This window comes from Gnatocerus cornutus, chromosome 1, assembly GCF_029298725.1.
Source record: "Gnatocerus cornutus isolate USDA-ARS CGAHR chromosome 1, icGnaCorn1.1, whole genome shotgun sequence".
Lineage (NCBI taxonomy): Eukaryota > Metazoa > Arthropoda > Insecta > Coleoptera > Tenebrionidae > Gnatocerus > Gnatocerus cornutus.
The window spans coordinates 27,728,942-27,754,844 of NC_142233.1; the positions used below are offsets into that span (position 1 = coordinate 27,728,942).

Sequence of the window (25,903 nt, forward strand, 5' to 3'; positions counted from 1 at the left end):
TGGTTACACTGGATGTGGCTGGATACAATGGCTAGTTATGTCTAATTGTTGTCTGCATTTATAATGCCCATATTAAACGTGGGTAAAGTTTAAAAAACGAGCCGCGTAATAAAGCCATTATGATCAAATTAAATATTGTACTTTATCTACAATAACCGTTTCATAAGAGGATTCATATCAGATGAATTTTATTTTTTTGTACTAATAAAAAATATGTAAAAATCAACAACAAATTACGAGATAATTTATTAACCAATTAAAAATATACAATTTATTAACTAATAAATAGACAAATTTATCAAATTCCATTTCACTGAAATCGTCGTTGTCATTTAAACTCATTATTAATTCTTGGTGATGATTTTTTCTATAATTGTGTTCAATCTTTATTACATGCGCAACAAATCCCACAACACTGTTTTTGCAGCTAGAAACGCTGATTTTGTGCACTTCTTGATAAATTAAATCAATCGCTTCTTTGTTGCATTATTTCGCCGAACGTGTGCTATATGTATGTTTTGGTGCGAAGAACTTCGATTAATTCCGACTTGCTGTAATTTTCTTCGAAGCAGACGTCGTTTTCATGCAAAAAATCCTGGATTTCATCTTTTCTGCTAGAATTATCCGGGATTTTTCGTAATTGTAATATTAGCGAATTACGTTTGGATAATAGCTAGGTATGACATTTAAGGGTGGGTTTTTCCAAAATTAGTCAACACTAATTGTATAAGTATCATCGTTACTATTGTTATTATTTACTTCTGAGTAAAAAATCAGTGTTGTGGGTTTAAGGTTAAGTACAAGGTGTTTATAAATGTTTCTAGCATCAAGGGTGGCTATGAAATGTTAAAGAAATTTAATGACTAAACTAAATGCGAATCACATAAACAGTGTTTGAGTGACAACCCAGGCCTCAGAGCCGAAATTTATGACCCCCCAACCGCACCGTCGTAAACACCCTTAGGGCCGCTTTTACAAATCAGGTATAAACCCTGTATAAGCTCTGGGTAGTTATCCTAGGCATAATTTTATACCGCCGGTTATTCCTGGTATAAATGGTGACCAATTTTACAAGTACTTTTTCGATCTAGGTTAGTTATACCGGAGATAAGCGAAATTGGTAACACTGGAAACAAAATTCCCCAAGTTTTATTTAATTTTGTTTGTGAAATGAACGGACAAAAACGGTTTACGTTGTGGTTTTGCAATTATTAAAATCACAAAATGTTGATAAATGATGTGCCAATATTTGATTCGGATGATGATGAGGAAATTGTCGAACAACTTTCATAAGTACGAGGCTATAAACAGTTTGTAGATTGATTTTTACGTATGTATTTATACGAAAAACTAGTTATCGAAAATGATAAGAAATTTGAAGGTTCCATTTAAGTAATGAGACATTTGGAAATATGTTGAGATTAATTCAAAATAAAATTCGTTCTACAACTAATCGTATTCACGTGATGCGACTGGAACCATGATCCTAATATGTTCTAGCAGACTTTTGTAGTCTCAGTGAATCAATTGGATGTAATTAATTACACTGTTCGATAAATTGAAATTAATTTTGAGTACCTTTTTTGAAAGTTGCTGTTTTCAAATCTAAGCAAAGTACTAAACAACACCTTTGTCGAAAAAACTTCGAATCACATATAATTTTTTTGTTATGTGAATTTAAAAAAGCGTAAAAAAATATAGAAAAAATATTGTTAACATACCTTTATTCAGGTTTATTTATAATATTAACCTATTTATGGCTATAAATATATTCTTAGTTTCCTTCTTTTTTAGAACTTTTCAAATATTATTTATCAATCCAAGATTATTTAGAATTCAACAAGTTTTTCTAACTTCCACTTCACTAAATTTATTTATTTTATTATTCTTTAAATATATATAAATATGATTACATTTTTTCCTAATTTGCAATTTCAAATCGTACATATTTTACACATTTGTACAAATCTTACTAGATCATCTATGTTTTTTAAATTCGTTCACATTCTCTATTTGGATTTTATCTTCATTTGCTTTAGATAAAGTTCCTCGAAATCTTTGAGTATTTGTATCTTAATTTTTCTAATAATTTTTGTATATTTAATTTTTTTAACTTGCTGTTATTTTGGTTTCTTTATACATTCTCTATTTCATTTTTTGGATAAGTTTATATCAGAAAACACAAAAGTTGCAAAAAAATTAAAAATTTGTCATGCAAATCATTATTTTTTAGCCGCCAATTTTGATGCAAAATTATAGAGCTTTTTTGAACTTGCCACTTGTCTGAAGCACTTTGCAAAAATTTTTGAAGTAAAATATGTTAATTATGACGGGTAAACACGCATACAATTCCCACTTTTACCAGGAATAACTCACAATCCCATCGCCGGTCGACCGAATAAGAAATACCCATGGTTATACTCAAGTTTATCTATTCTACGAACTAACCACTGATTGTAAAACCCATTTCCAGGGTTTATCTAAGGAATGCTATTCTCAATTTATACCTGCTTTGTAAAAGCGGCTCTTTTAAAAGTCAAGCCATCTGAGAAGGTCAGCGCTACATTATCTTGACAGCTGCTTTTATATACATTTTTCGAATTTGCCGCTTTAATAGGTCCATTAAAGTACTCAATTTGGAGTCGTTTATAGGTATCTATAAAAGAACTCAAAGTAGGAAATTTTGTTTTTTAAGAATTGGCAGAACTAATTAATCTGGCTGTCACCTGTTTCCTGTCAAGTTCTTGGTCAATTTGGATTTTACGATTCGTGTTTAATAAATTGCTGCGTGATCAAAAAATATCAATATAATTTAATTGTCTTTTGCGGTCAACAATAATTGTACCTAAATATAATAGATGTGAGGCAAGTTGTGGTTACAAAACTATTACCAATCGTGTAAAACGATGTCTTAGAATTGGAAACTTTAAATTTAAAAAAAAGGGTGCAAATTCGAAAAATAGTATAAAGGACTTGTTTTATAATGGCATTGGTGCACTCGCCCCATACAAAACTCGCCTACGGCTTGGCTCGTTTTGTACACCGGGAACTCGTGCAACAAATTGGCCATTATAAAACACGTTATTTAATATACTATTAAATATCCCGGCTGTAGGTTTTTTTGTAACGTAAAGTGTGCACATTTTTAGTATTTAGGCACACAATAACTTACAAATTTATGAAAGTTTTGGTTATGCCAAAAGATAAAATAACAAAGGAAATTGAATAAATATGTAAATATCTACATACGCGAAAAATAATGGGGCCACGGCCGACACTAATGGACAGATACTAAAAAAATTTTCCATTGTAAAAATTTTAATACTCAACACAGTTATAAAAACCTGTTATGAAATAACTATTAGCACTTTAGCAGTAGTTTTAGTAAAGTTGTGTTATTAAATTTTTTTAGTAATCTTAAATTTTTAAATTTTAAGCACTGTTCTCTATTTTATAATTGAATAAGTGAAATTTTAAGATTTTGTAAAATGGATTCTTATGCTTTAATGTTGATACTAGTGGCTTCTATTTCTTTAAGTAGTGGTAAGCAATTTCAATAGATTATGATTTGTTAGGAATGAAGTTATTAGAACTGCTAGCAATTTTTCTTAAAAACTAATTGATTACCATTGTTTTAGGTGAAAACTTTTTAAATGTTAGTGATGCAATTTTGAAGGATGTTTATAACATCTACAATAAGATTCCTTTTACTTCTAACAATGATCAAAATATTACAGTAGAACGAAATAAAATAAAATTTTATTTATTTTCAAGCAATGATACGGAACATTACACTTTAATCAATTCGTCTAATGCTAGTGCAGTGGATAACAAAGCTCCTATTATTTTTTTAATATACGGTTGGTTACAAAATATGAAATGTGAGTGGTATCCACTATACACCGAAATGTTTTTCAACTTGAATCCAAAGTGTAATGTCATTCAAGTAGATTATTCCACCTACTCAAAAATGAATTACATATCTGCATCTTTTGCCGCCACGAAAATTGGTAAGTTTTTGTAACTACACAACTGTAACTATAAATATTCTTAAGGTTACACCATTGGAGAGTTTATTGTTACTTTAATTCAAGAGTACTCCATTTCTATTGAAAACGTATTGCTTATTGGCCACTCCTTAGGCGGACAAATTGGTTCTTTTGCTGGTAAAAAAGTCCGAAAAGTCCTTAACAAAAAACTACCACGCCTTATTGCAATGGATCCCGCTGGACCAATTTTCGAACAGCGACCAAAGAAACAAAGACTAAATAAAAAAGATTTCACAGTGGTGGAAGTGGTTCACAGTGATGCCGGTGTTTTCGGAATGGAAAGAAGCTGTGGCACCATTGATTTTTTTCTTAACGGTGGCAGCTCCCAACCTGGATGTTTGAGAGATACCTTAAAAAGTCTAACAGGAGTTACTGGAAATGGTAATTTTTTTTTCCAATTATTTTGGATTAAAAGTATGTTTATAGTTCTTTGCGCCCATAGCAGGAGTTGGATGGTTCTTAGATCTGCTATTCAAAATCCGGGTCAAATTATTGGAAAACTGAATTGTGATGATAAAAAATTATGTTCTAACAGATATGTGGACATGGGAAATTTAACAACACATCAATCAGGAAATTATTACGTAAAAACTACTAGTAGTTCACCATTTTTTAAGTGAAATGTAAAATAAAAGACAATAACATACTTATTTATTACACTGCGTAACTTGCGTTATTTAAATACAGGATTGTCCGGAAAGTCGCGCACCACCGTGAAACTGTATCTTCGGACAATGCCATAGATCACCGGAAAAATGTTAAAAAAAATCCTTCAATTTTTCGAGATATGATGGGTTGAAGAGACAAAGTTTGATGCAAAAATTAACGATTTCTGTGCAATAATTTTACGTTCAAATAAATTTGTTACCTAAAGAACATTTTGCGCAAAGACATGGTGCAAAAAAAATCGGAAAAAACTTGTAAGAAATGCCTGAAAACTGTTAACAAAATTCTTGAATCAACAATCTCGATCAGTGTGGCATCGTTCACGTGAAACCATAGTTACATTACTCGTTCATGACCCAACCTGACTAACGCCAACAATACAACAGCAATGTTACTATGGCTTCGAATACTGGAAATTTAAATTATAGGGGAGTCCAGTTCTGCAATGTTGCCATTTTCCTTATTTTCTTTTGTTTCTCCTGCGAAAACAGAGAGTCTGGAATTTTTTTTAACATTTTTTTGGTATTCTGGGGGACCACCCAATTACCTTCTTTCAAGGTAGTGCGTCACTTTCCGGACATCCTGTATGTAGTTCCGGCAAAAAATCCTATCTTCTTTTTTGTTTTAAAATTTGAAAAAAACACTTCTAGATTTTGTTTTAAAATTTTTCACAATCTAGAAGTGTTTTGTTAAATAAATGGTGTCATTTACCTATGTATTTCTGAGAACTACACAAAACTAATTTTATTCAATGAGTTTATAAAAATTTTCACATTTACACAAACATGTGCGTTTAGGTAAGCATATCTCTTGTCCTTCAAAAAAAGCTACCATTTTCTGTCGAATAAATGTTGGTCAAGTGTCATCTAGCCTTGTTCCAAACATCGCCAAGTCTGGGTTCTACATTTAAAAGTTAATATCGTAGGTTGCGTTTTTTGTTTTTTTTTTTGGTGACTGTATTGTGATCGAAAATTACTAAATTTTAGAAATGTATTTAAAAAAAATTTTTTTTTATGAAACTAAGTACTGACATTTTTATAAAAATAAAAAAGTAACTTCACGAACTATCGAAAATTATATCTTTTGATAGAGTGAAGCATATTTTCACCTGTTGACCTTTTTTCATCAAACAATTTATACAATTTGAAAAATTATATAAACTTTTGTAACTATTTCATGGGTTCATGCATCACTAACATTGCCATGATAAAATGAGAAGGTTTACAATCCCTTTTTTTGGTTTTTATGCAGTTTGAGTTTTAATGCACCCTATCTGGTAAGTAAATATAGATTCTCGGGCCTTAGTTGTGATCTATTATGGTATCAGAGTCGCAAATTGGTATGTTTAGAATAAAAGTAGTTATTTTTGGTCCTATTTGTGGGGCATTTTAGAGCTTACCTACTAGAGGTATACTTAAGACCTGCCACTCCAAAACGTTGTAAGTGCCAACTTAAAAGCAAAAACAGGTTTGTTTTTTTTAAATTAAAGTTTTATAATGCCAGATTTATATTCTGGTGTAAGTGGTTTTGCTAAACCTCAGCTACATTTAAAAACTTTTCTATGGAATTGTTGCTACTATTGCTCATTTTTCCTACAGAGAATTTACCGATTTACAAAGGCGCAGCAGGATTTGAAAGAGATAAGTTAGACATCTGTAGTGGACACATGTAAAAATACATTGCATAATATGATGGTAAAAACACGCGAGTGTATCCTGCAGACCATTTCCACGCGGCCTTGTGATTGGTCAACTTTGTCATGTCTTTTCTCAGTTTCTGTTGGAGTGGGAACTTTTTTTTCAGCAATTTACAAATTCACAGCTCTTCCCGATATCCCCGGTTTTCGGCTAGGCATGAGTCCTAGGACACCTGTCCTAAAACTTTAACCTAAACTTTTCTTATAAAGAGAAACATATTTAAGAATACAATGCATTCATTTTATTTACCATTGGTTTAAATACCAAAAAAATACATAGGTACGCAAAGAAAATTATCAGGTTGTTAAATTGATGTTCAAGCAGATAATAAGAGGTTCACATTGTAAAAATTGTAATAACTCAAAATTTTTAATACCTGATAAGTAAAATATGTGTATAAAAATAAGTACATTTACTGGTTTTGAACTGTATTACCAAATTACGTATTTCAGTACATACATGTTTTATATTTTAATTTAAAGGTACTTTTTGTTCTAGACTTTACTAAATGGAGTTCTTTGCAATCTTGCTGTTGATGACATCAGTTTCAATGACAGCAGGTAAGCAAATTCGTAATAATTTTATGTAATTAAGTAAATTATGTTGTGCATAATATTAAGTATAAAAGTAAGTATAAATAATAAGTATAAAAAACCAATTTTTAAATCAAAAACTGACGAGGTAATATAAACCCCAATCCGGGTACTTTCTACACCGATGACAAAAACGCACCTGAAATGACTGGTTTTCTATAAGTAACCAGCGATTTTTTGTTGAATTTTAAATCAGTGGCGCACAAGCATGTTTATTGAAATTTTTGTGTAATTTTATCTCGAAAATAAAATAACTTTTTACTAAAACTTTTTTCTCTTAATAGGCTCAATTTGTGACAACGAATTACCACACTACATGAATTTTAAAAACACTATGTATATTGATTTTCATTATTCTTAAAAACAAAGTAATTGTAAATTTTTCTTGTTTTTCATACATTGTTATTAAAACTTAAAATAATTTATAAAATAATCTCTCTTAAGTACTCTATTTTAGGTAAAAACCAGTTAAAAAATGTCGGTCAAGGAATTCTACAAGACGTGTATAATATCTGTAATGCAATTCCATTAGTCGCAAGTTCACTTCAGAATGTTTCGGTGGAACCAAGCAAAATAAAATACTACTTATATTCAAACAATGATACGGAAAATTATACTTTAATTACTCCCTCTAATGCTAGTGTAGTGGATACCAATGTTCCTGTAATTTTTTTTATCCATGGTTGGTTAGGCGACCAACAAACTGACTGGTATCCACTATACACCGAAACGTTTTTTAAGTTGAATTCGAAAAGTAATATAATAAAAGTTGATTGGTCGCCGTACTCAAAATTAAATTATACACAGGCAGCTTCTACCGTTCCTAAAGTGGGTAAGTCTTTTTAATAGAAATATTTTGAATTTCATAATTTTGTAATAATTTGAAGGTGCTGATGTTGGAAAGTTAGTTGGTTCTTTAATTCAAAACAATTCCATTCTTGTTAAAAACATATTAATTATTGGTCATTCTTTGGGAGCACAGATTGGGGCTTTCGTTGGTAAAAAAGTCCAACGACTCCTTGATAAAAATTTACCACGCCTTATTGCACTGGATCCCGCAGGACCAATCTTTGAACAGCTGCCAAAGAACGAAAGATTGAATAAAAACGATTATAGAGTTGTAGAAGTGGTTCACAGTAATGCTGGAATGTTTGGAATGAAAACACGTTGTGGTACTATTGACTTTTTTCTTAACGGTGGTACTTTTCAACCTGGGTGTCTTCGCACGATTTTAAAAAAGTTAGACGAGATTTCTGATATTGGTGATTTATTTGTTGCAATTAGTTTATAAGTATTTTTGTAGTTTTTTGTAGCCATCGTAGAGCTTGGCAAGTTTTTGCATCAGCTGTTCAGAATCCGCATCACTTTTTAGGAAGAAAACTTAAAGGTGATAATCTTGATTGTGACCAGCAAAACTCATGTTCTAGGAGATACGTGGTGGCTATGGGAGATTTAATAGTTACTAAAACTGGAAATTATTTTGTAAACAGTACTAAGACTTCACCGTTTTATACATGAAGAAAAAGGCAAATGCTCTTTGAATTTTGTTTCATTTATGTATTTATTTTTTTGTAATTTGAAATACATAAATTTTTATCGCTAGGGTTATTGTATTTCAAAAATCAATAACGGAGCAAGTAAGTTATTGGAACTCATTTTATGCAGAATTTTTCGCAGAATTTAAAACTGCACTAATTTGTTCTGTATGTTAACTAATAACTGAATTAAAAGCGATTAAAATTTTGAGTAGTTTCCAAGTTGCAAAACATTTTGAAGCTCCCGAATTCTCGGTGATCCATATCTCTGGAACTTCGACAGAGAGAAAGATAAGGATTTGGTACATCGTTGTGCTTTATAAATAACAACGATAGCAACCACTTCTTTTTTTTTTGTTATTTATTACTTTTATTAGAGTGAATACTGCGATATACTGGATAAATCTTTGTATGGCAGAAGTGTGGGTTATTCGATATTACCTGCTCGAGCAAGCCTTCGTAGGCTTAATAATAGCAGACCTTGAAGGTACCTAAAATAACCCACTTCTACCATAAAAGCTATCACCATACTGCCATAAAACCCAATTACATACAGAGTTGAGTTATAAAATTTGACTTACGCTAGTTATAAAATGGTGATAATTTTTATAATCGTGACAATCCAAATTTAAAAAACAAGATAAAAACAGTTATTTACTATGTTCAAACATGAGACATAAAACGTGTTATGTACATATAAAGCACCCATTAAAACATGTGTTATGTATTATCCTATAATGACGTTTGTTTCTAAGAAAGGTCATAATTTTTCAAAATTGAAATCTTGCTATCAAATATTTCAAATGTAAAAAATTCTAGTCACGTTGTTCTTTTGTCGATATTTAAAAATTCACTACAATTTATGAGTGCAACTCATTGAAATGAGATGTCAAAATTATATGAAAAAATGTATTTGGTATTTTTTTATTTATCATTACATTTGATAACATGTTTAAACAATTAAGTTGTTTTATTTAATTGCCTTGTTGATAGCTTTAAGTAAACCGTTTTCTTCTCCACAAAATCCTTTCTTGTCCTCTGTGTCAATTGACCAGATAAACACTCCAGCCAGATTCTTTTCTTTAGCATATCCCACCTAGAATGACTTTATTAAACACTACCAAAACAGCATTATTTAACAAACCTTATAAGTGACTGATTCTTCGTTGTCATATCCAATCCAAAACGTATCGTCATACAAATAAGGCACTTTCATGTCATCTAAAAACACAACGGTTCCTTGTGGGTGAAATTCGCATACCTATAAAAATCAGTTCTAAAAAGTGTGTAAATGAAAGTCCGAGTACCCACTTCATTGTAACCTAAACTGAACGTGTTATTCGTGTACGGACCTGGATCCCCCGGACCAGCAGTCGGCGCATCTAGACCATGATTCTCAGGACTAATTTTGTAAGTATGACCATAGAATGCAAGTCCAAGTGCAATTTTCTGAGGGTCTGCACCTCCATCTAACCAGTATCTGATAGCAGCATCTGAATTTCGGTTGTCTTTTTGCCACTGACTCTCGTTGTCTCCGCCGTACAAAGGAGAATTATGAGCCGTTGGACCCCACATTGCGTGAAAATCATAAGTCATAACATTGATAACGTCTAAAATACTAGTCAACTTTACTAAATTGAGTTCCAAATTTAGTTTTACTTACTCAGACATTTTTGGTATGTCGTACCCTCCAACTTCCGAAGGAATAGAATTTACAGCTACCGTGAGAAGATAACCTTTTGACTGAAACGCGTTTTTAAGTGTGGATAACATGTCAATGAAAGTTCCAAGATCTCCTCCACGCGGATACTCCCAGTCGACATCCAGACCATCGTAGTTGTACGTTTCGAATAACTCAATAGCACTTTTAGCCATAACGTCTTGCAAGTCTTTGTTTCCAGCTATTGTGGTAAATGTGCCAGTATCGGCAGCTGCTCCTCCGATACTCAACAGAACTTTCAGGTTCGGATTTTTTTCTTTCAAAGCGCTGACTCTCTTCAAACCCTCTAAAGACTAGTAAGAACGATTGGAAAATTAATAAGAAAAAGTTACCTTGATTTATATCGTTTTCTTCGTCTAGAATTTGGATAGTTCCATCGCTGTTGAGTCCTAAAAATGCATAGTTGACATGTGTGCATAAATTCGGGTCGATGTCTTCCGGCAGAAATTGACCATTGTCTGGTCTGTAGGCAGCCCAACTCGCATAGTAGCAGATGACTTTATCTGAATAAATAAAGTACTTTAGTAATACTATCAGTACTAAAAGAGTTTTGCTTACCGGTGGCGGTCAAGACATGTCCGAATCGACTTATTAAAGCTAACGTCAAGAAAATTGTTAATTTCAAATCCATTGTGCGACAATGTATGTGCACCTTGACTTATTTTACCAGAGTTTTTAAATCTATGGATGCTTTATCTTGCTATTGTTAAGTGCTGTACTCTTCATGATTGATAAGTCCATGATATGTACCTGAAGTACCTACTTTTAAATGTCAACTAAATCTTAATGAATTTATATTTAGTTTGAAGAATATTTTATACTGCCCTTTATTGGTGGACAATTTTTGAAAAGTACTTAAAAGTACCAATTAGATCTTAGCAAATCGTGACTATTTTTTATAAAAAGATCTTGAAAGAACAATATGAGATTTGTTTAACATTACCTTGATTCTATTTCAACCAAGATATCGTAAATATATTCAGTAAACACTCGAACCAACGAATTTGGCGTTGTCATTGAACAAGGGGCTGATGCAAAACCTGATTGTTAAGATAGTCTAATAAACTGTCGATATAAACCCAAAATTTGCTCGTCATGAAATCAATTACACAATGAATTGTTTGGTACTTTTAATATTTGCGCTTAGTGCTTTAAGCGCTGCCTCTGCAGGTATTTATATTCTTTCTCAGAGAGTCTTTAACCCTCAGTTTCAGCTAAAATTGTCTGTTATTATTCTTCATGGGCTATCTACTATGGCGGAGACGGTGCTGTTCAACCTGAAGATTTAGACCCTAGTTTGTGCACGCACATAAATTATGCATTCGTTGCTATTAACGGCGACGGTAGTTTGTCTACTGAAGATGAGTGGGCTGATTTAGACCAAGGTACTACTTACTCTCATAGTTGTCTTTTTTACCTTTAAATTTAAGGTGGATATTCAAAAATTGTCGCTTTGAAGAAGAAGAATACGAATTTAAAGGTTCTCCTTAGTATTGGAGGGGCAAATGCACCATCCCAAACCTTTTCCAGCATCGCAGCAAGTTCTGGTAAACGAGCGGCAATGGTTGGAAGCGCTCGATGGTTTATGGAAACTTACGGATTTGATGGGGTTGATCTAGATTGGGAAGTCCCTAACAAAGGCGATAGAGTATGTTCAAAACTCCATCAATTTTAGTTTAGAGTTTTTAGTTTAACTTTTTAGGATAACTTCGTGTCGCTTTTACAAGACTTTAAAAACGATTTTAATAAAAACGGTTGGGAAGTAAGCGCTGCTGTTTCCGCCGATGTGAGCGATGGATACAACGTACCAAGAATCTCCGAGTAATTTAGTAACACTCCGTAACTTTGAAGTAACGATTTTTTTCTAGAATCTTGGATCACATTAACGTCATGACGTACGATATGTACGGACCATGGAGTGAGTACACCGGTCAAAATTCTCCTCTTTGGGCATCGTCAGTTGAAAGCGATTGGGAAAAAGAAAACCTAAATATGGACGCGGCTATCAAGCAATGGATCAATGCTGGGGCTAGTCCTGGCAAACTTATTGCAGGAATTGCTTTCTATGGTCACAGCTTCAAGCTTCAAAATCCAGATAATAACGGGTTGCATGCACCTATTAGTGGGGTCGGTCAAGGGGGTCCTATTATCAAAGAAGAAGGTAGCTGGAGCTACTTGGAGGTCAGTAACTCTAACATCTCTACCATTCAAAGAATTCATTGGATTTTAGTTTTGTGAGAAAAGAGATTCTTTCCATTGCACATGGGATGAGGAACAAAAAATGCCAATTTGTGTCAACGGAAACTTATGGCTGGGTATTGATGATGAAGGTTCTATTCGGAATAAGGTAAAGTTTAAAGGTGCTGTGGCTTTGAAATCTAAAATGTTTTTATTTTAGGTGGCTTATATTAATTCTAATAAGTTGGGCGGTGCCATGATCTGGTCTATTGATCAAGATGACGTGAATGGACGTTGTGGTAGTGCTAAACCTTTATTGCATGCTATTAAAGATAACATTAATTAAATAAAAAGTATGTGGCAATTTATTACTTTACTTATTATGTAAACTTAACAATTAAATCAACAGATAACAAAAAAGATGCAAAAATTAAAGACTTTACTCAAAAATGCACAAAGGGAGATTTATTTATTTTTTAAATAAAGTTATCATATTAGTCAGATCTAGTTCATTTTCTTTTCAACTAGAATTCTCAAGAATCTACACCATTTCTTGGACTCTAAATAAAAAAAAAATTCGAGAAATCTAAGAATTAAAAAGAGCAAAAAACACCCATAACGAAAAAGACACAACTTACAAAAGTAATTAAAGGCAAAGAAAACTTGTACAATTTAATCTGAAAAAATTTTTTTTGAAAATTAAAAGAAAATGTATAATTAACATTAGTTTTAAATTGACAAGAAATTAGACAAATGTTAAGAATCCAAAAAATAAAAACATGAACAGATCTAATAAATTCTGTAAATAGATTTTTTCTACTAATTTCTAAGAAAAAAATTCTTAATCGGTTTTTGATGGAGCAAATTCAAAATTTTTATATGAATGGAGAAAACGTATTTTTTCTTCGCTACTGGCATCCAATCAGAAAGCGACAAACTCTTTTTTCTATCGTTGCTATCTAATGTTATGATGACAATTCCACATACCCCTTGAAGCACAATTGGCATGTCTCTGTTTTCGGCTGTTATAAGCGTTAGGTGAAGATGTTTGACTAAGACGATAAAGACAATAAAAATTGTACACTTCTCGACATTTAAGAGGCAGCAAAGATAAATCACACCAAATTTATTTCCCGCAAAATCGCAGAAAAAATACTAATTGACTTACAAAAGCAGTTTACAAGTTTACTTTTGGAAAACATAGTTCTGGCATACTTCACTGAACAAGCAGGAAAATTTATTTGCAATTTATAAGTAGAAAAAGTATAGTGTTACACTTTACCTATTTGCTCATCCGTGTTATAATAAATATCTATTTATTATAAACTCTTTTAAGAAATTAATTGGCCAGGAAAAATAAAACATATTTTTATTGTGCGAAGATAAGCCAAAAATGCATGAAAACTTACTAATGAGAAGTATACACTGGAATGGCAATTACAGTACAAAGGTACTGATTAAAACATATGGAAAAATAAAGCTCCAAAAACGTGTAAATCTAATAAATATAAAGGTCTATCAAGAAAAATAAAACAACTTTTACATTTCAAAATAATAATAATAATAATATATTTTTAGACATAGATAAGTGTTTCTATGCTATTGTAAGTACTTTAATAGGTAAGTATCTCTCTTCCAAACAAAGACGAATTTTTAATGTGTCATCCTTCAGATAACCACTACGATATATAAAAACAAAACTCTTTAGAAGAATTTATTTGCAATCATGAGAACCATAATACTTCTTGCTTTAATTGCGGTAACAATTAATGTAACAACTGCAGGTATTTTCTTTTACTTTTTTCACGAAATTTTTCATTAATCTGTAAAAATTATACAGGAAAAATAGTGTGTTACTACTCATCATGGTCAATCTACTACGGGGGCGATGGTGCTGTGCAACCTGAGGATTTAGACCCAAATATGTGCACCCACATAAACTACGCTTTTGTTTCCATTACCGAAGGTGGAGGTCTACAAGTATTAGATCAATATGCAGATATTGATAATGGTATAACTGCTTCTGCGAGTCAACTAAATCTAAATCAAGAAATTTCCAGGTGGATTCTCACGAGTAGTTAAACTCAAGGAGATAAATCCTAGTTTGAAAGTACTTTTGAGCATTGGGGGCGGCGATGCACCAGCGACAACGTTTGCAAGCATTGCAGCTGATCCTGGTAAACGAGCGGCAATGGTGGGAAGCGCACGGTATTTCATGGAAACTTACGGTTTTGATGGTATAGACATGGATTGGGAAGTTCCTCAACCTGGAGATAGGGTAAGTGCATACCTATAATCATTTTTATTGTTGTAAAAATTACATTTTAAAGGATAATTTTGCCACGCTTCTTCAAGATTTTAAAAACGATTTCAATCAAAACGGCTGGCTTGTCACAGCGGCTGTTTCTGCAGATGTAACCGATGGTTATGATGTCGCAAGACTTTCCCAGTAAGTTGTTCTTTTGTTTAAAGAATCACGTTTCAAATTTTTTTAAAGGATTTTGGATCACATCAATATAATGACCTACGACATGTACGGCCCGTGGAGTCAGTACACTGGACAAAATTCTCCTTTGTATGCTTCATCCATTGAAAGCGAATGGGAGAGTAACAACCTGAACATGGCCTCTGCTATGACACAATGGAAAAACGCTGGAGCAAGTCCCGACAAACTCATCGCTGGAATCGCGTTTTACGGACACAGTTTTGAGCTTCAAGATCCTGGTAACAAAGGACTGCATGCACCGATTATTGGGCCGGGAGAAGGAGGACCGATTACCAAAAGCGCGGGTAGCTGGAGCTATCTCGAGGTAACTGTTAAAAGCGCCAATGTTACAAAAAATACGTTTTATTTTTCTTAGTTTTGCGAAGAACAAGATTCGTTTGATTGCCAATGGGATGATGAGCAAAAAGTTCCTATTTGTACCCGAGGAAGTTTATGGTTGGGCATTGATACTGAACAGTCAATTCGTGAAAAGGTATTTTCTAAAAGTAAGTCCTTTTTATGAAGATTTGTTGCAGGTCGCCTGCATTAATTCTAATGGGTTGGGTGGAGCCATGATATGGACTGTTAGTCAAGATGATGTTCATGGGCATTGTGGGGGTGCCAAAGCTTTGTTGCATGCCATCAAAGATAATCTTAACTGAAATGTCTTGTGCGTATTAATTTGAATTTTGAATAAAAAGATTATTAAAATTTTGCAGACTTTTTCTTCCTGTAAAAAAATCAATAAAGTAATTTGAACAGGTGTTTTTGAAATACATTACGAAACAAAACATGGTAATTGGTGAAGACAGGTAGAATCAAATGAGAAAAAATGTAGGTAAAAGTCTTTTCGTTTTCGAGATAAAATTAATCGAATATTTGGTCAAAATTTCTAGTTCGCCATTAAAGAATGTAGTCTTGATTACTAGCAACAATCCAAGGTATGTTGTTTTAGGCGGCTATTTTCATCAGTGGTGTTCCAAGTAAGTGGTAAAAAATGTTTTTTTCATTGTTAGAAAAAAATAAAAACTGTCAATTCGGTTCCAAAAGGCTACCAAAAACCGTGTAGTGTATTTCAAAAACAACCTGTAGCCTGTATACTGTAAAAAGTTGATTTAATGATAAAACTATTGCCTACACATTCAACTGAAATCACATGTTGATTGATTGACTGATTAGATAATTTAACACTTTATAAAAAAATCAATATCATATCAATATCATGGCGCCAAAGCTCTGAACTAATTAAATAAACCTATTAATATTAGTTTTAAAATAGATCTTGATAGATTTATCTTAACACGTTAATCCAAAAATAAAAAATAAGGTAAATTACACTTCAATTTCATGATACATAGGTCAATTATAATACGTATATTGGATTCCACACTTCAAGATTAATCTAATAGTACATGTTCTAACAACAATAATTTTGAAGATACCGGTTTTGTTACAATTTATAGAGACATATTGTTGCCTAGCAGCGATGGTTTTAGAATCAGCTAATAAACTCAAAATATGCCCATTATGTCGTCTGGTCTTATTTAATTTCCCTCGATTCTTTGGATTTTAGGAAATATTAACGCTCGGGCCAGAAAAGTTTTTTCTGTACTTTAAAATATAATTAGTTACTACATATTAAATTTAAATTTTGAAGACGTTTTTTCGATTATGGTAAAGCTTGTGATTTTGTCTAAATCTTCTCATTTGTTTTGTTTACTGATTTAAAGCAACGTCTTAAATGTGCCCCTTTTATGGCCCTCGTTTAAAATGAACTAGATAAAATAGATAAAACAATTAGATTTCTGCAACATTTTTGCTTATCTTTTATAAAGTGGAATAGTCATATATTTACTTTGTGAAACATACCCTATTTCAAGTACAGAAATTTTTGTTTCCTTTTTACTCACCTTTTCTGAAAGATACTTAACTAAACAAAATAATTGCAACAAGAATTTATTTGTTGCAAAATTGTTTTTATCGATTTACTTATTCTAAAAAAAATATGACTGTAAATTCTACACCAAACTATGGTTAATTATATTTTAAAAAACCAGACATCTCTTTATAAAATCGCTTCCATTGTATGCAAAATCGGAATCACTAATTTGCAAAAATGTCATCTTCATAAATTTTTAAGAAAAGCTGTCTGTTACATCTACGACAACTAAATACTTTTAATCTTTTTAGTAGAGATGCTGTCGGATAACATAACACTCATATTATTGTACCCCCCATGATGACATCAACTTTGAAAACAGAAATCATTCACTCCGATAAAATTTTACGCAATTACTATATAAACGCTCACTTCAAGTCTCAGTAATCACTCACTAATCAACATATTATCAACATGACAAAAATTATTCTTCTCTTGCTTTTGTCTAGTACCTTCATGGTACTTACTGCTTCTGCTGGTAACGATTTTAAACACGTTTTTTTACACTTAACATTATCTATAACTCGATTTTAGCCAACATCGTCTGCTATTTTGCTAGTTGGACCATTTACAGACCAGGAAATGGAAAATTTACAGCCTCCGACATCGAACCTGACCTCTGCACGCATATTTTGTACGCTTTCGTTGGTTTGGGTGAAGATGGTTCTGTGACAGTTTTGGATGACTGGGAACTGACCGGCTTGCGTAATAAGACAATTTTATTTTTTAGTGTTACATTGAGTTTGCATTTATAGATGAATTGGAGAACCTATTTGCGCTCAAAAACAGTAATCCAAGTCTGAAGATTATTTTAAGCATGGGTGGATGGAATGAAGGTTCTGAGAAATATTCTCGAGTTGCCGCAAGTGCTGATAAGAGACAAAATATGGTGAACAACGTTGTTTTGTTCGTCGATGAGCACGGATTTGATGGATTTGATTTAGATTGGGAATACCCTTGTCAGCGTGGCGGAGCTGATGAAGATAAGGTACATAACATGCACTTGATATAAATCAATATTTTTCCATGCTACAAGTGTGATGGATAACCACAAAATGCCCTCTTTTATCTATTTAAATAATTGTTCTTTTATTTACTGTTATTGTTGCATAGGCTAACTTTGTGACTCTATTGGGTGAACTAAAGTCCGCTCTTAATGCTGAAGGAAAAATTCTTTCTGCTGCCGTTTCCGGAGGAATAGCGTCCTGTAAACTCTCATACAACATTGCTCAAGTTGTAGAGTAATTTTCTTTATTTATTTAAATTTGCACCAAGTTTTGTCTAACACAATTTTTTAGAAATTTGGATATGATTAACGTAATGGTTTACGATTTTCATGGAGCTTTCGAAACATTTGTAGGTCATTACGCTCCTCTTTATGCATCCTCCTTAGACAAAACCGACGAAGAAAAAACATTAAACGTCGTAAGTATTTTCGTACAAACATACTCGTACTTTTTTGTTAGTATAAAATTACATTTTAGGCAGCAGGCATTCAATATTGGTTAGATGAAGGAGCATCTCCTAGTAAAATCAATCTGGGAGTGGGAACTTACGGCCGCGGCTTTACTTTAGCTGATTCTACTAACACTTCTCTGTACGCTGATGCCTATATGGGTAGTACAGCCGGTCCTTACACTCGCGAATCTGGTGTCATTGGATATAATGAAGTTTGTGAGCTATACAGCAGTTGGGACTACACTTGGGATGATGAACAAGAAGTTCCTCATATTATTAATGGCAATCAATGGATTGGTTATGATGATGCCAAGTCTATGCAACTGAAGGTTGAATTTGCTGTTAGTAAGCAGCTTGGAGGAGTTATGGTTTGGGCTTTGGATACTGACGATTTTCTTGGAATTTGTGGTGGCGGAAAGTACCCACTTATTAGGACTATTTCGGCACACTTGAAATAGACTTTATACAAAAGTTAAGAATTTTGTAATATCGAAAATTAAAACAACATGTGAAAAGTAATTTAAATTAGACGTGTTCTTATTTCGTTAAATAATTTAGTTGGTTAATTAATTTTCTATATTTTTACTATTAGGTTGAAAACATGTCATTGAACTGTAAAATTAAATTTCTCTCCTACAAGTACATAAAAAGCGTTTTGTGAGTTCCCTATATTAAACTAAATATGTATCTAGTAGGAATAGAAACCAAAGTCTAGATACGTCAAAGATAAAAGTGTTTTCAAGAAGATATACAAACAGAAATACCAACTTAAGTGTTAAGGGTAAACGGAAATTTGACGAGATACGGTGGTGTGTTTCTAGCCCTTGCTTTCTTTTGTTCTTCTGATCTAGGAAAATAATAACGCTCTCGAGTCAAAAAATTGTCTTCTTTTCATTGGTATAAAATTACTATTATCTACTTATAAAAAGTTATTTAAATTTTTTATTTTATTTCTAGCCAGTTTCAGCTTTACATTAGGTACCAAAGACCAATCTATGTACCTTAGTTCTTATAATTTTTAAGATGACTATGTGTTTATTTCAATTTGTGCCATTTTTTCTTAATATAACTTAACATAATGAATGATTTCAATGACATACTGTTCATTTGGTTTTTCCGCTTTTTAACCACAAAAAATACCATATCAGAGATTTCCGACTATGTGGTTCGATGATAACAGTATAAATTTGTTTGCACGAGATATAATGTGGTCCGATAAGCGGTTCTTCACGGAAATGATGGTGTATCTATAGGTGGTTCCAAAACTAAAAAATACAGGCACACTGTTGTTTTGCTCGATTTGAAAATAAAATGTAAGTATAGTGGAAAGCTCTTTTTTTTAAATTCAATTTTTAATAGTCGTATACCTACCTGAAACATTTTTATTTAATTATTGCTACTATTCACTACATGACACAAAATTACGGAACTCCTGAATATAACTTTATGTTATTTTTGGACAAATCGCAGTTTTCTCTTCAGTCAGCAAATAGCTGGTAAAGACAATGAATACTTTTTTTCTACTTTGTATATCGTTCAACTTTGTGGTTTTAAAAGTAGTTTCTTCTAGTAAATATCTTCTTTCAGTTTTTTTTGCAATGTAATAACACCAAAAATTTGTAGCAAACATCGTCTGCTACTTTACCAGCTGGACTATCTACAGACCAGGCAATGGTAAATTCACAGCTCTTGACATAGACCCTCAAATTTGTACTCACATTCTCTACGCCTTCGTCGGTTTAAATGATGACGGATCTGTTAGAGTTTTGGATGACTGGGAAATGACTGGCCTTCGTAAGCACACATATAATCTCCTCATTAATTAATCCAGTGAATTATAGATGAATTAGAACACTTGATGAGTTTGAAGAAGCAAAATCCTAATTTGAAAATCATCTTAAGCATGGGTGGCTGGAATGAAGGATCTCAGAAGTATTCCAACGTGGCTGGAAATACAAAACTAAGTCAAAATATGGTGAATTCTGTTCTTGCTTTCACTGACAAATATGGGTTTGATGGTTTTGATTTAGACTGGGAGTATCCTTGTCAAAGAGGAGGTGCCGCTAGTGATAAAGTTGTATTAATATTATCAATATTTTGTATAAAAATTGTTTTATTCAGAAAAACTTTGTGTTGCTTTTGGGCAAGCTAAAATCAGCTCTCAATTCAAAAGGAAAAATTCTCTCAGCTGCGGTCTCCGGAGGAGTAACTTCTTGTAAACTTTCATACGATGTTCCGGCAGTCTCACAGTATGTTTGTTCATTTCTGGTTTATTTTACTGTAAATTTATTTTAGGAATTTAGACATGATCAACGTCATGTGTTACGATTACCACGGCGCTTTCGATAATTTCGTCGGACATTATTCTCCTTTGTACGCTTCCCATCTTGATCGAACCGATGAAGAAAAAACTCTAAATGTTGTAAGTGCTGTTTGTACTTCTTAGAAAGTGTTTTAAATCGGGGCTTCAAGGCTTCAGGAATTCAGTACTGGTTAGACCAAGGCGCTCCTCCCAAAAAAATTAATTTAGGCGTTGGTACTTACGCTCGTGGCTTTACCTTGGCCGATCCAAGCAACACTTCTTTGTATGCTCCTATCGATGGAGGGAATACGGCTGGACCATACACTCGCCAATCTGGTATTCTCGGATATAATGAAATTTGTGAATTTGATAGCAATTGGAAGTCTGTTTGGGATGACGAACAACAAGTGCCTCATATTGTGAACGGGAACCAATGGGTTGGTTACGATGACGTTAAGTCACTTGGATTAAAGGTGTGTGTTGTTATTATGGAATGATTTGTAATGAAAATTATAGGTGGAATTTGCAATTTCGAAAAATCTTGGTGGAATTATGGTCTGGTCTTTGGACACTGATGATTTTCGTGGAATATGCGGGAGAGGAAAGTATCCATTGCTGAATGCTATCCACCAGAAATTATTAGTAGAAGAACCGAATGTAATTATGGTATAAACGTAATACATACAATACAATTAACACACATACACCGTGGTCCACGAGTGATAATGAGCCTGACCAAACTCAAACTGCAACTCAACATACATTTTCATAGCTGTCGTAGATATTTGAAATGATCGTCAAAGTTGACAAATTTTTCAGAACAATCTACTCACGCTATTATGCCTTTAATTTATGAAGACTGCTAAGTTTTAGCCTTGCTTTTTCCTGCTTAACGTTTCGTCGGAGGAGATGCCAATCCACATGCGATTAGAAACTGTCTTGAGTGAAAGGATTTGTCGAAACTCTGACAGCTGTCTTGTTGTAAATATAAATTTGGCAACGAATGCTATGAAAATGTATTTTGGGTTGCAGTTTGAATTCGGTCAGGCTCATTATCACTCGTGGACCACGGTGTATTTTAAAATAATTTTAAAATCATATGTATATTTGTTATGTTCTGGCAATAAAATATTGATAAACAATATAATATTTTAGTTTTTCTAATTTCTTCACGAGAATAGAAAAGTTCGAAAAGCTCAAGTATCTAAACTTTTAAAGTGGATATTATTAAATAAATTTATAAATGACAAACCTCTCCTCTTCTAATTCAACCAATTGTGAATCTATTTTTAGTAATGAAGTCAGATAAAAATACTAAAATATTTGTTATTAAAAATCTGTCCAAATTCTTAGATAAGCTTAAATGATGACTTTTGTCTAAATTTGTCCCTAATATCTAATCAGCTCTTAATTTTAAAAAATTAGTCGATACTGTTGTTACTATGTTCCCTACAACAAAAAATTTGTACAGGATGTACCCAAATAAAGTGCAAAGATTTTAACCTCAATAGCAGACCACGCAGTTTTACATGATGGCAAAATTATGCGTTCCGAAACGTCACCGTTTCCGAGAAAAAATTATTAAAGTTTCATGCAGAAAAGGCAAGGCGCCCCTGCATTTGGTTCCAATGTCAAGTTCAGTTCAGGCCATCGACAAGTTGGGAATAAAAATGCCAATAAATAAGTGACAAAAAATGTCTTTATAGTTCCCGTCAGTTGAACAATGATCTAGGTAGACAAATATGGGTTTTATAGTGTCAAATTGTTCAAATGTGGATTATTTTGAGTTAGATTTTTTTTTATTCTTTGCCAGTGGTTTCTTCAAAAGTGTTGTGCTGGGGCTAAAGTTTAAAAAAAGTGTTTTCTTTAGGGATGAAACTAAATGGAATTGTCCAATGGAAAGCTTTTGATCTTTTTTTTGGTCTCTAAATAAAATTTCAGTTAGATCCAAAAAACAAATCGAGAAGTCACTTTACAAACCAATCGAAATAAAGATTAGCCCTTTTGAGGGCCTAATTTATTTATTTTTGCAATAGCCACCTTTGAAAATGATGATTTTAAAACCAGTAATGAAGTAAAAGTTAAACAAGTATGATAAGAAGCGAGCGTAAACGTTTTTTGTTCGAACGGTTTTTATAGTCTTTGGGAAACATATTTGTTGAATTCAGTGCCATAAGCGTCGAATAACGGGTAACCTAAGAGGGTTTCGCCCCACTCAAATTTCGATTTTTTGTTGCAGAATTATAATCTACAGGGGTGTCTGATATTGGGGTTAAAATCTTTGCACTTTATTCGGGTACACCCTGTATATTGTAACGATTGTTTAGGAAGTGATCTAAATACATATCAAAAAAGGTCAAGCCTTACCTGGTGACTATAATGTAATCTAATGTCTGAAGTACTACCACTTTGGATCACTTTAGAGATTACTCAAAAACATGTTTTTGACAATCAAATCTAACGAAAATTAAAATATCAAGAAGTATCACAAGTTTTACCGGCCCTATCAAATGCTTGAGCTGTCACCCAATAAGAAGACACTTCTAACTTCATCGATAAAGTTTGAAAAAACACTTATCAAAGATCAAATCTAATACTTTTTATGTGACATCAAGCACTTGAAAATTTAGGTATATATTGGACGGTCCGGCATTGTATATCCAGTTACAGCAACAAAATGGTGAAAGTTCTACTTTTCTTAACGGTCTTCGTCGCCTTCGCGGCGATGTCAGTGTCAGCAAGTAACTACCCCTTTACAACCACTGCCTTTTTGCTTCAACTAATGTTTTAGAAAATGTTGTATGCTACTTCGCCAGCTGGACCATTTACAGACCCGACAATGGTAAATTCACCGCCGCTGATATCGATCCTTCTCTTTGTACACACATCTTGTACGCTTTTGTTGGTCTGAGAGAAGATGGTTCCGTTTCCGTTCTAGATGACTGGGAATTAACAGGACTTGGTAAAATCAATATCTCCTTAGTACAACAGAGGGTGAATTGAATATTTTTCAGAGGAAATGACACATCTGATGAGTCTTAAATCCCAAAATCCGAATCTGAAGATCATTCTTAGCATGGGAGGTTGGAATGAAGGCTCTGCCAAATACTCAGCCGTGGCAGCAAACGCTGGAAGCAGAGGTGTAATGGTGCAGAGCGTTTTGGCGTTTATTGACCAATACGGTATGGACGGTTTTGATTTGGATTGGGAGTACCCGTGCCAACGTGGTGGTGCTGACGGAGACAAAGTAAAGATATTTTGCTTTTAACAATACAATTGGATTTAATTGTTTTCGTTCTAGGAAAACTTTATTACTCTTTTGGGAGAATTGAAATCAGCCCTCAACGCTAAAGGCCTCATACTCTCAGCTGCAGTTTCTGGAGGAATTGCTTCTTGCAAACTCTCATATGATATCGCTCGTGTTGCTGAGTAATTTTAGTTCAGTTATTTTATCGTGATTAAACAAATCTCTTTTTTTAGAAATCTTGATATGATTAACGTCATGGTCTACGACTTCCATGGAGCTTTCGAAAGCTTTGTTGGTCACTACGCTCCTCTTTATGCTTCCTCTCTCGACCAAACTGATGAACAAAAAACTTTGAACATTGTACAGACTCTGTTTCTTTAATTATTTCTTTAACTAATTGATTTGTTTTAGGCTGCCGGTATTCAATACTGGTTGGATCAAGGCGCTCCTGCCAGCAAAATTAACTTGGGTCTTGGAACTTACGGACGTGGTTTCACTTTGGCTGACGCATCCAACACTGCTTTGTACGCTGCAACTTACGGTGGTAGCCAAGCTGGTCCTTACACCCGTGAAATGGGAGTTATTGGATACAATGAAGTTTGTGAATTGTACAGTGATTGGACCTATACTTGGGATGATGAACAACAAGTACCACATATCGTCAAAGGCGACCAATGGATTGGTTTTGATGATCCTAAATCTATTGCAGGAAAAGTAATGAAGTTTGTTCTTGAGAGAATGAGATTTTATTTCTATTGTTGTAGGTTCAATGGGCTGTCTCTAAAAATCTCGGTGGTGTGATGGTTTGGGCATTGGATACTGACGATTTCCGTGGAATTTGTGGAGGCGGAGCTTACCCCATGCTTCATGCTGTGCAAGGAGCTCTTAACTAAATTGCATTGATTTTATAATGATAGCTTATTTGTATTAAATGAGGAACTATTTTAATGTCATTGCGTTCTTGAACGATTTTGTTAAACATAATAAAAACTGAAAATTTAATTTTTGTTTGACTAAGTTTAAAAATAGTCGTTATACACCAGGAAAGAAAAGACACTTTGCTTCCAACCCCATTAAATATTTAACTTAATATAGACAACTCAAAATACGCTTTTCTTTATCTCCTTGTAAAAGACAAATTTAATTTCACAGTTCTGAAGCAGAAAACATAATGAAGTGTTCTCAAGTTACAATTACCTAAGAGTAAAAAATAATTTAACTTAAACCATGTGTTTGAAATAAAAATGCGACACTACTGTTTAAATACTGTTAAAATTTAATTTAATTACAGGAAAACGATATTAATTGGGCCTTCGTAGCATAATTGCAATAAAATTACGGCAGGCTTAAGTTTTCAATATTTTTGAAAAAAATTCCAGCACTAGAATAATAAAATATCAAATTTAATTTTTCAAAATACTATTTTCCTACTTGACTTAATTTTGATGAAAAGTTTTAACATATAAAGGGTGTTTTTTAAAATGTACTATCAAACAAAGCACGGTACTTGATGAAAACAAGTAGAATCAATTGACAAAAAATCCTTTATGTAATTAGTACATATATTAAAACACCGAGTTTCATAAGGCAAATTTTAAGGCACGAATCGAAGTTTATAAAACGAAAGTTTATAATTATGGAGTCCTTAATGGACTTATAAATGAGATTTTTATACTATTTTTCTTAATTAGTTCTTGTAACAGAGCTATTTTCGCTATTTCCTCATTCGTTTTCAGTGCTATAATATCCCATTTTGATACGCGATGCTATAATAGCTTTGTTTCCAAAGCAACTTGGGAATCATTAAAATACAAATTACGAAAAAGTCTTTTCGTTTTCGAAATAAAATTATTTGAATATTTGGTTAGTTTTTTCAGTTCGCCACAGGATTAAAGATCAATAAATCTTGATTGCTTAGCAACAATTCAACAAGTTTTTTGTTTTAGGTGGAAATTTTTATCAGTGGTGTTCCAAGAAGTGGTAGAAAATGTTTTTTTAATCGTTAGAATTTTTTTTTAAACAGTCAATTTGATT

General features: G+C 33.0%; 6 protein-coding genes across 6 annotated transcripts; 5 read left to right on the top strand and 1 right to left on the bottom strand.

The window, feature by feature from the left end:
- Window positions 1-9,450: 9,450 nt before the first annotated feature.
- LOC148181215 (chitotriosidase-1-like) lies at window positions 9,451-11,284 on the bottom strand. Its single transcript, XM_088045180.1, has 6 exons — window positions 10,819-11,284; window positions 10,593-10,763; window positions 10,204-10,546; window positions 9,852-10,158; window positions 9,685-9,801; window positions 9,451-9,636 (listed from the first exon to the last, which is right to left on the bottom strand). The coding sequence occupies exons 1-6, from the start codon at window positions 10,889-10,891 to the stop codon at window positions 9,511-9,513; spliced, it is 1,137 nt and encodes a 378-aa protein (XP_087901306.1). The 5' UTR covers window positions 10,892-11,284; the 3' UTR covers window positions 9,451-9,510.
- An 88-nt stretch (window positions 11,285-11,372) lies between these two features.
- On the top strand, window positions 11,373-12,790 carry LOC148181216 (acidic mammalian chitinase-like). The gene is made up of 7 exons (XM_088047999.1): window positions 11,373-11,430; window positions 11,475-11,645; window positions 11,691-11,908; window positions 11,963-12,081; window positions 12,129-12,441; window positions 12,491-12,607; window positions 12,659-12,790. Exons 1-7 carry the CDS (start codon window positions 11,373-11,375, stop codon window positions 12,782-12,784), a joined length of 1,122 nt encoding a protein of 373 aa, XP_087904125.1. The 3' UTR covers window positions 12,785-12,790.
- A 1,362-nt stretch (window positions 12,791-14,152) lies between these two features.
- LOC148181217 (acidic mammalian chitinase-like) lies at window positions 14,153-15,634 on the top strand. The gene is made up of 7 exons (XM_088045192.1): window positions 14,153-14,222; window positions 14,279-14,449; window positions 14,499-14,716; window positions 14,769-14,887; window positions 14,936-15,248; window positions 15,300-15,416; window positions 15,460-15,634. The coding sequence occupies exons 1-7, from the start codon at window positions 14,165-14,167 to the stop codon at window positions 15,583-15,585; spliced, it is 1,122 nt and encodes a 373-aa protein (XP_087901318.1). The 5' UTR covers window positions 14,153-14,164; the 3' UTR covers window positions 15,586-15,634.
- A 1,623-nt stretch (window positions 15,635-17,257) lies between these two features.
- On the top strand, window positions 17,258-18,845 carry LOC148181218 (chitotriosidase-1-like). The gene is made up of 6 exons (XM_088036396.1): window positions 17,258-17,340; window positions 17,397-17,567; window positions 17,618-17,850; window positions 17,976-18,103; window positions 18,161-18,287; window positions 18,347-18,845. The coding sequence occupies exons 1-6, from the start codon at window positions 17,277-17,279 to the stop codon at window positions 18,776-18,778; spliced, it is 1,155 nt and encodes a 384-aa protein (XP_087892522.1). The 5' UTR covers window positions 17,258-17,276; the 3' UTR covers window positions 18,779-18,845.
- Window positions 18,846-19,800: 955 nt separating this feature from the next.
- LOC148181219 (chitotriosidase-1-like) lies at window positions 19,801-21,753 on the top strand. The gene is made up of 7 exons (XM_088035142.1): window positions 19,801-19,889; window positions 19,944-20,114; window positions 20,162-20,394; window positions 20,442-20,569; window positions 20,616-20,742; window positions 20,793-21,095; window positions 21,139-21,753. The coding sequence occupies exons 1-7, from the start codon at window positions 19,826-19,828 to the stop codon at window positions 21,292-21,294; spliced, it is 1,182 nt and encodes a 393-aa protein (XP_087891268.1). The 5' UTR covers window positions 19,801-19,825; the 3' UTR covers window positions 21,295-21,753.
- Window positions 21,754-23,267: 1,514 nt separating this feature from the next.
- On the top strand, window positions 23,268-24,871 carry LOC148181220 (acidic mammalian chitinase-like). The gene is made up of 7 exons (XM_088035159.1): window positions 23,268-23,363; window positions 23,414-23,584; window positions 23,637-23,869; window positions 23,924-24,051; window positions 24,103-24,229; window positions 24,281-24,583; window positions 24,634-24,871. The coding sequence occupies exons 1-7, from the start codon at window positions 23,300-23,302 to the stop codon at window positions 24,760-24,762; spliced, it is 1,155 nt and encodes a 384-aa protein (XP_087891285.1). The 5' UTR covers window positions 23,268-23,299; the 3' UTR covers window positions 24,763-24,871.
- Window positions 24,872-25,903: the final 1,032 nt, after the last annotated feature.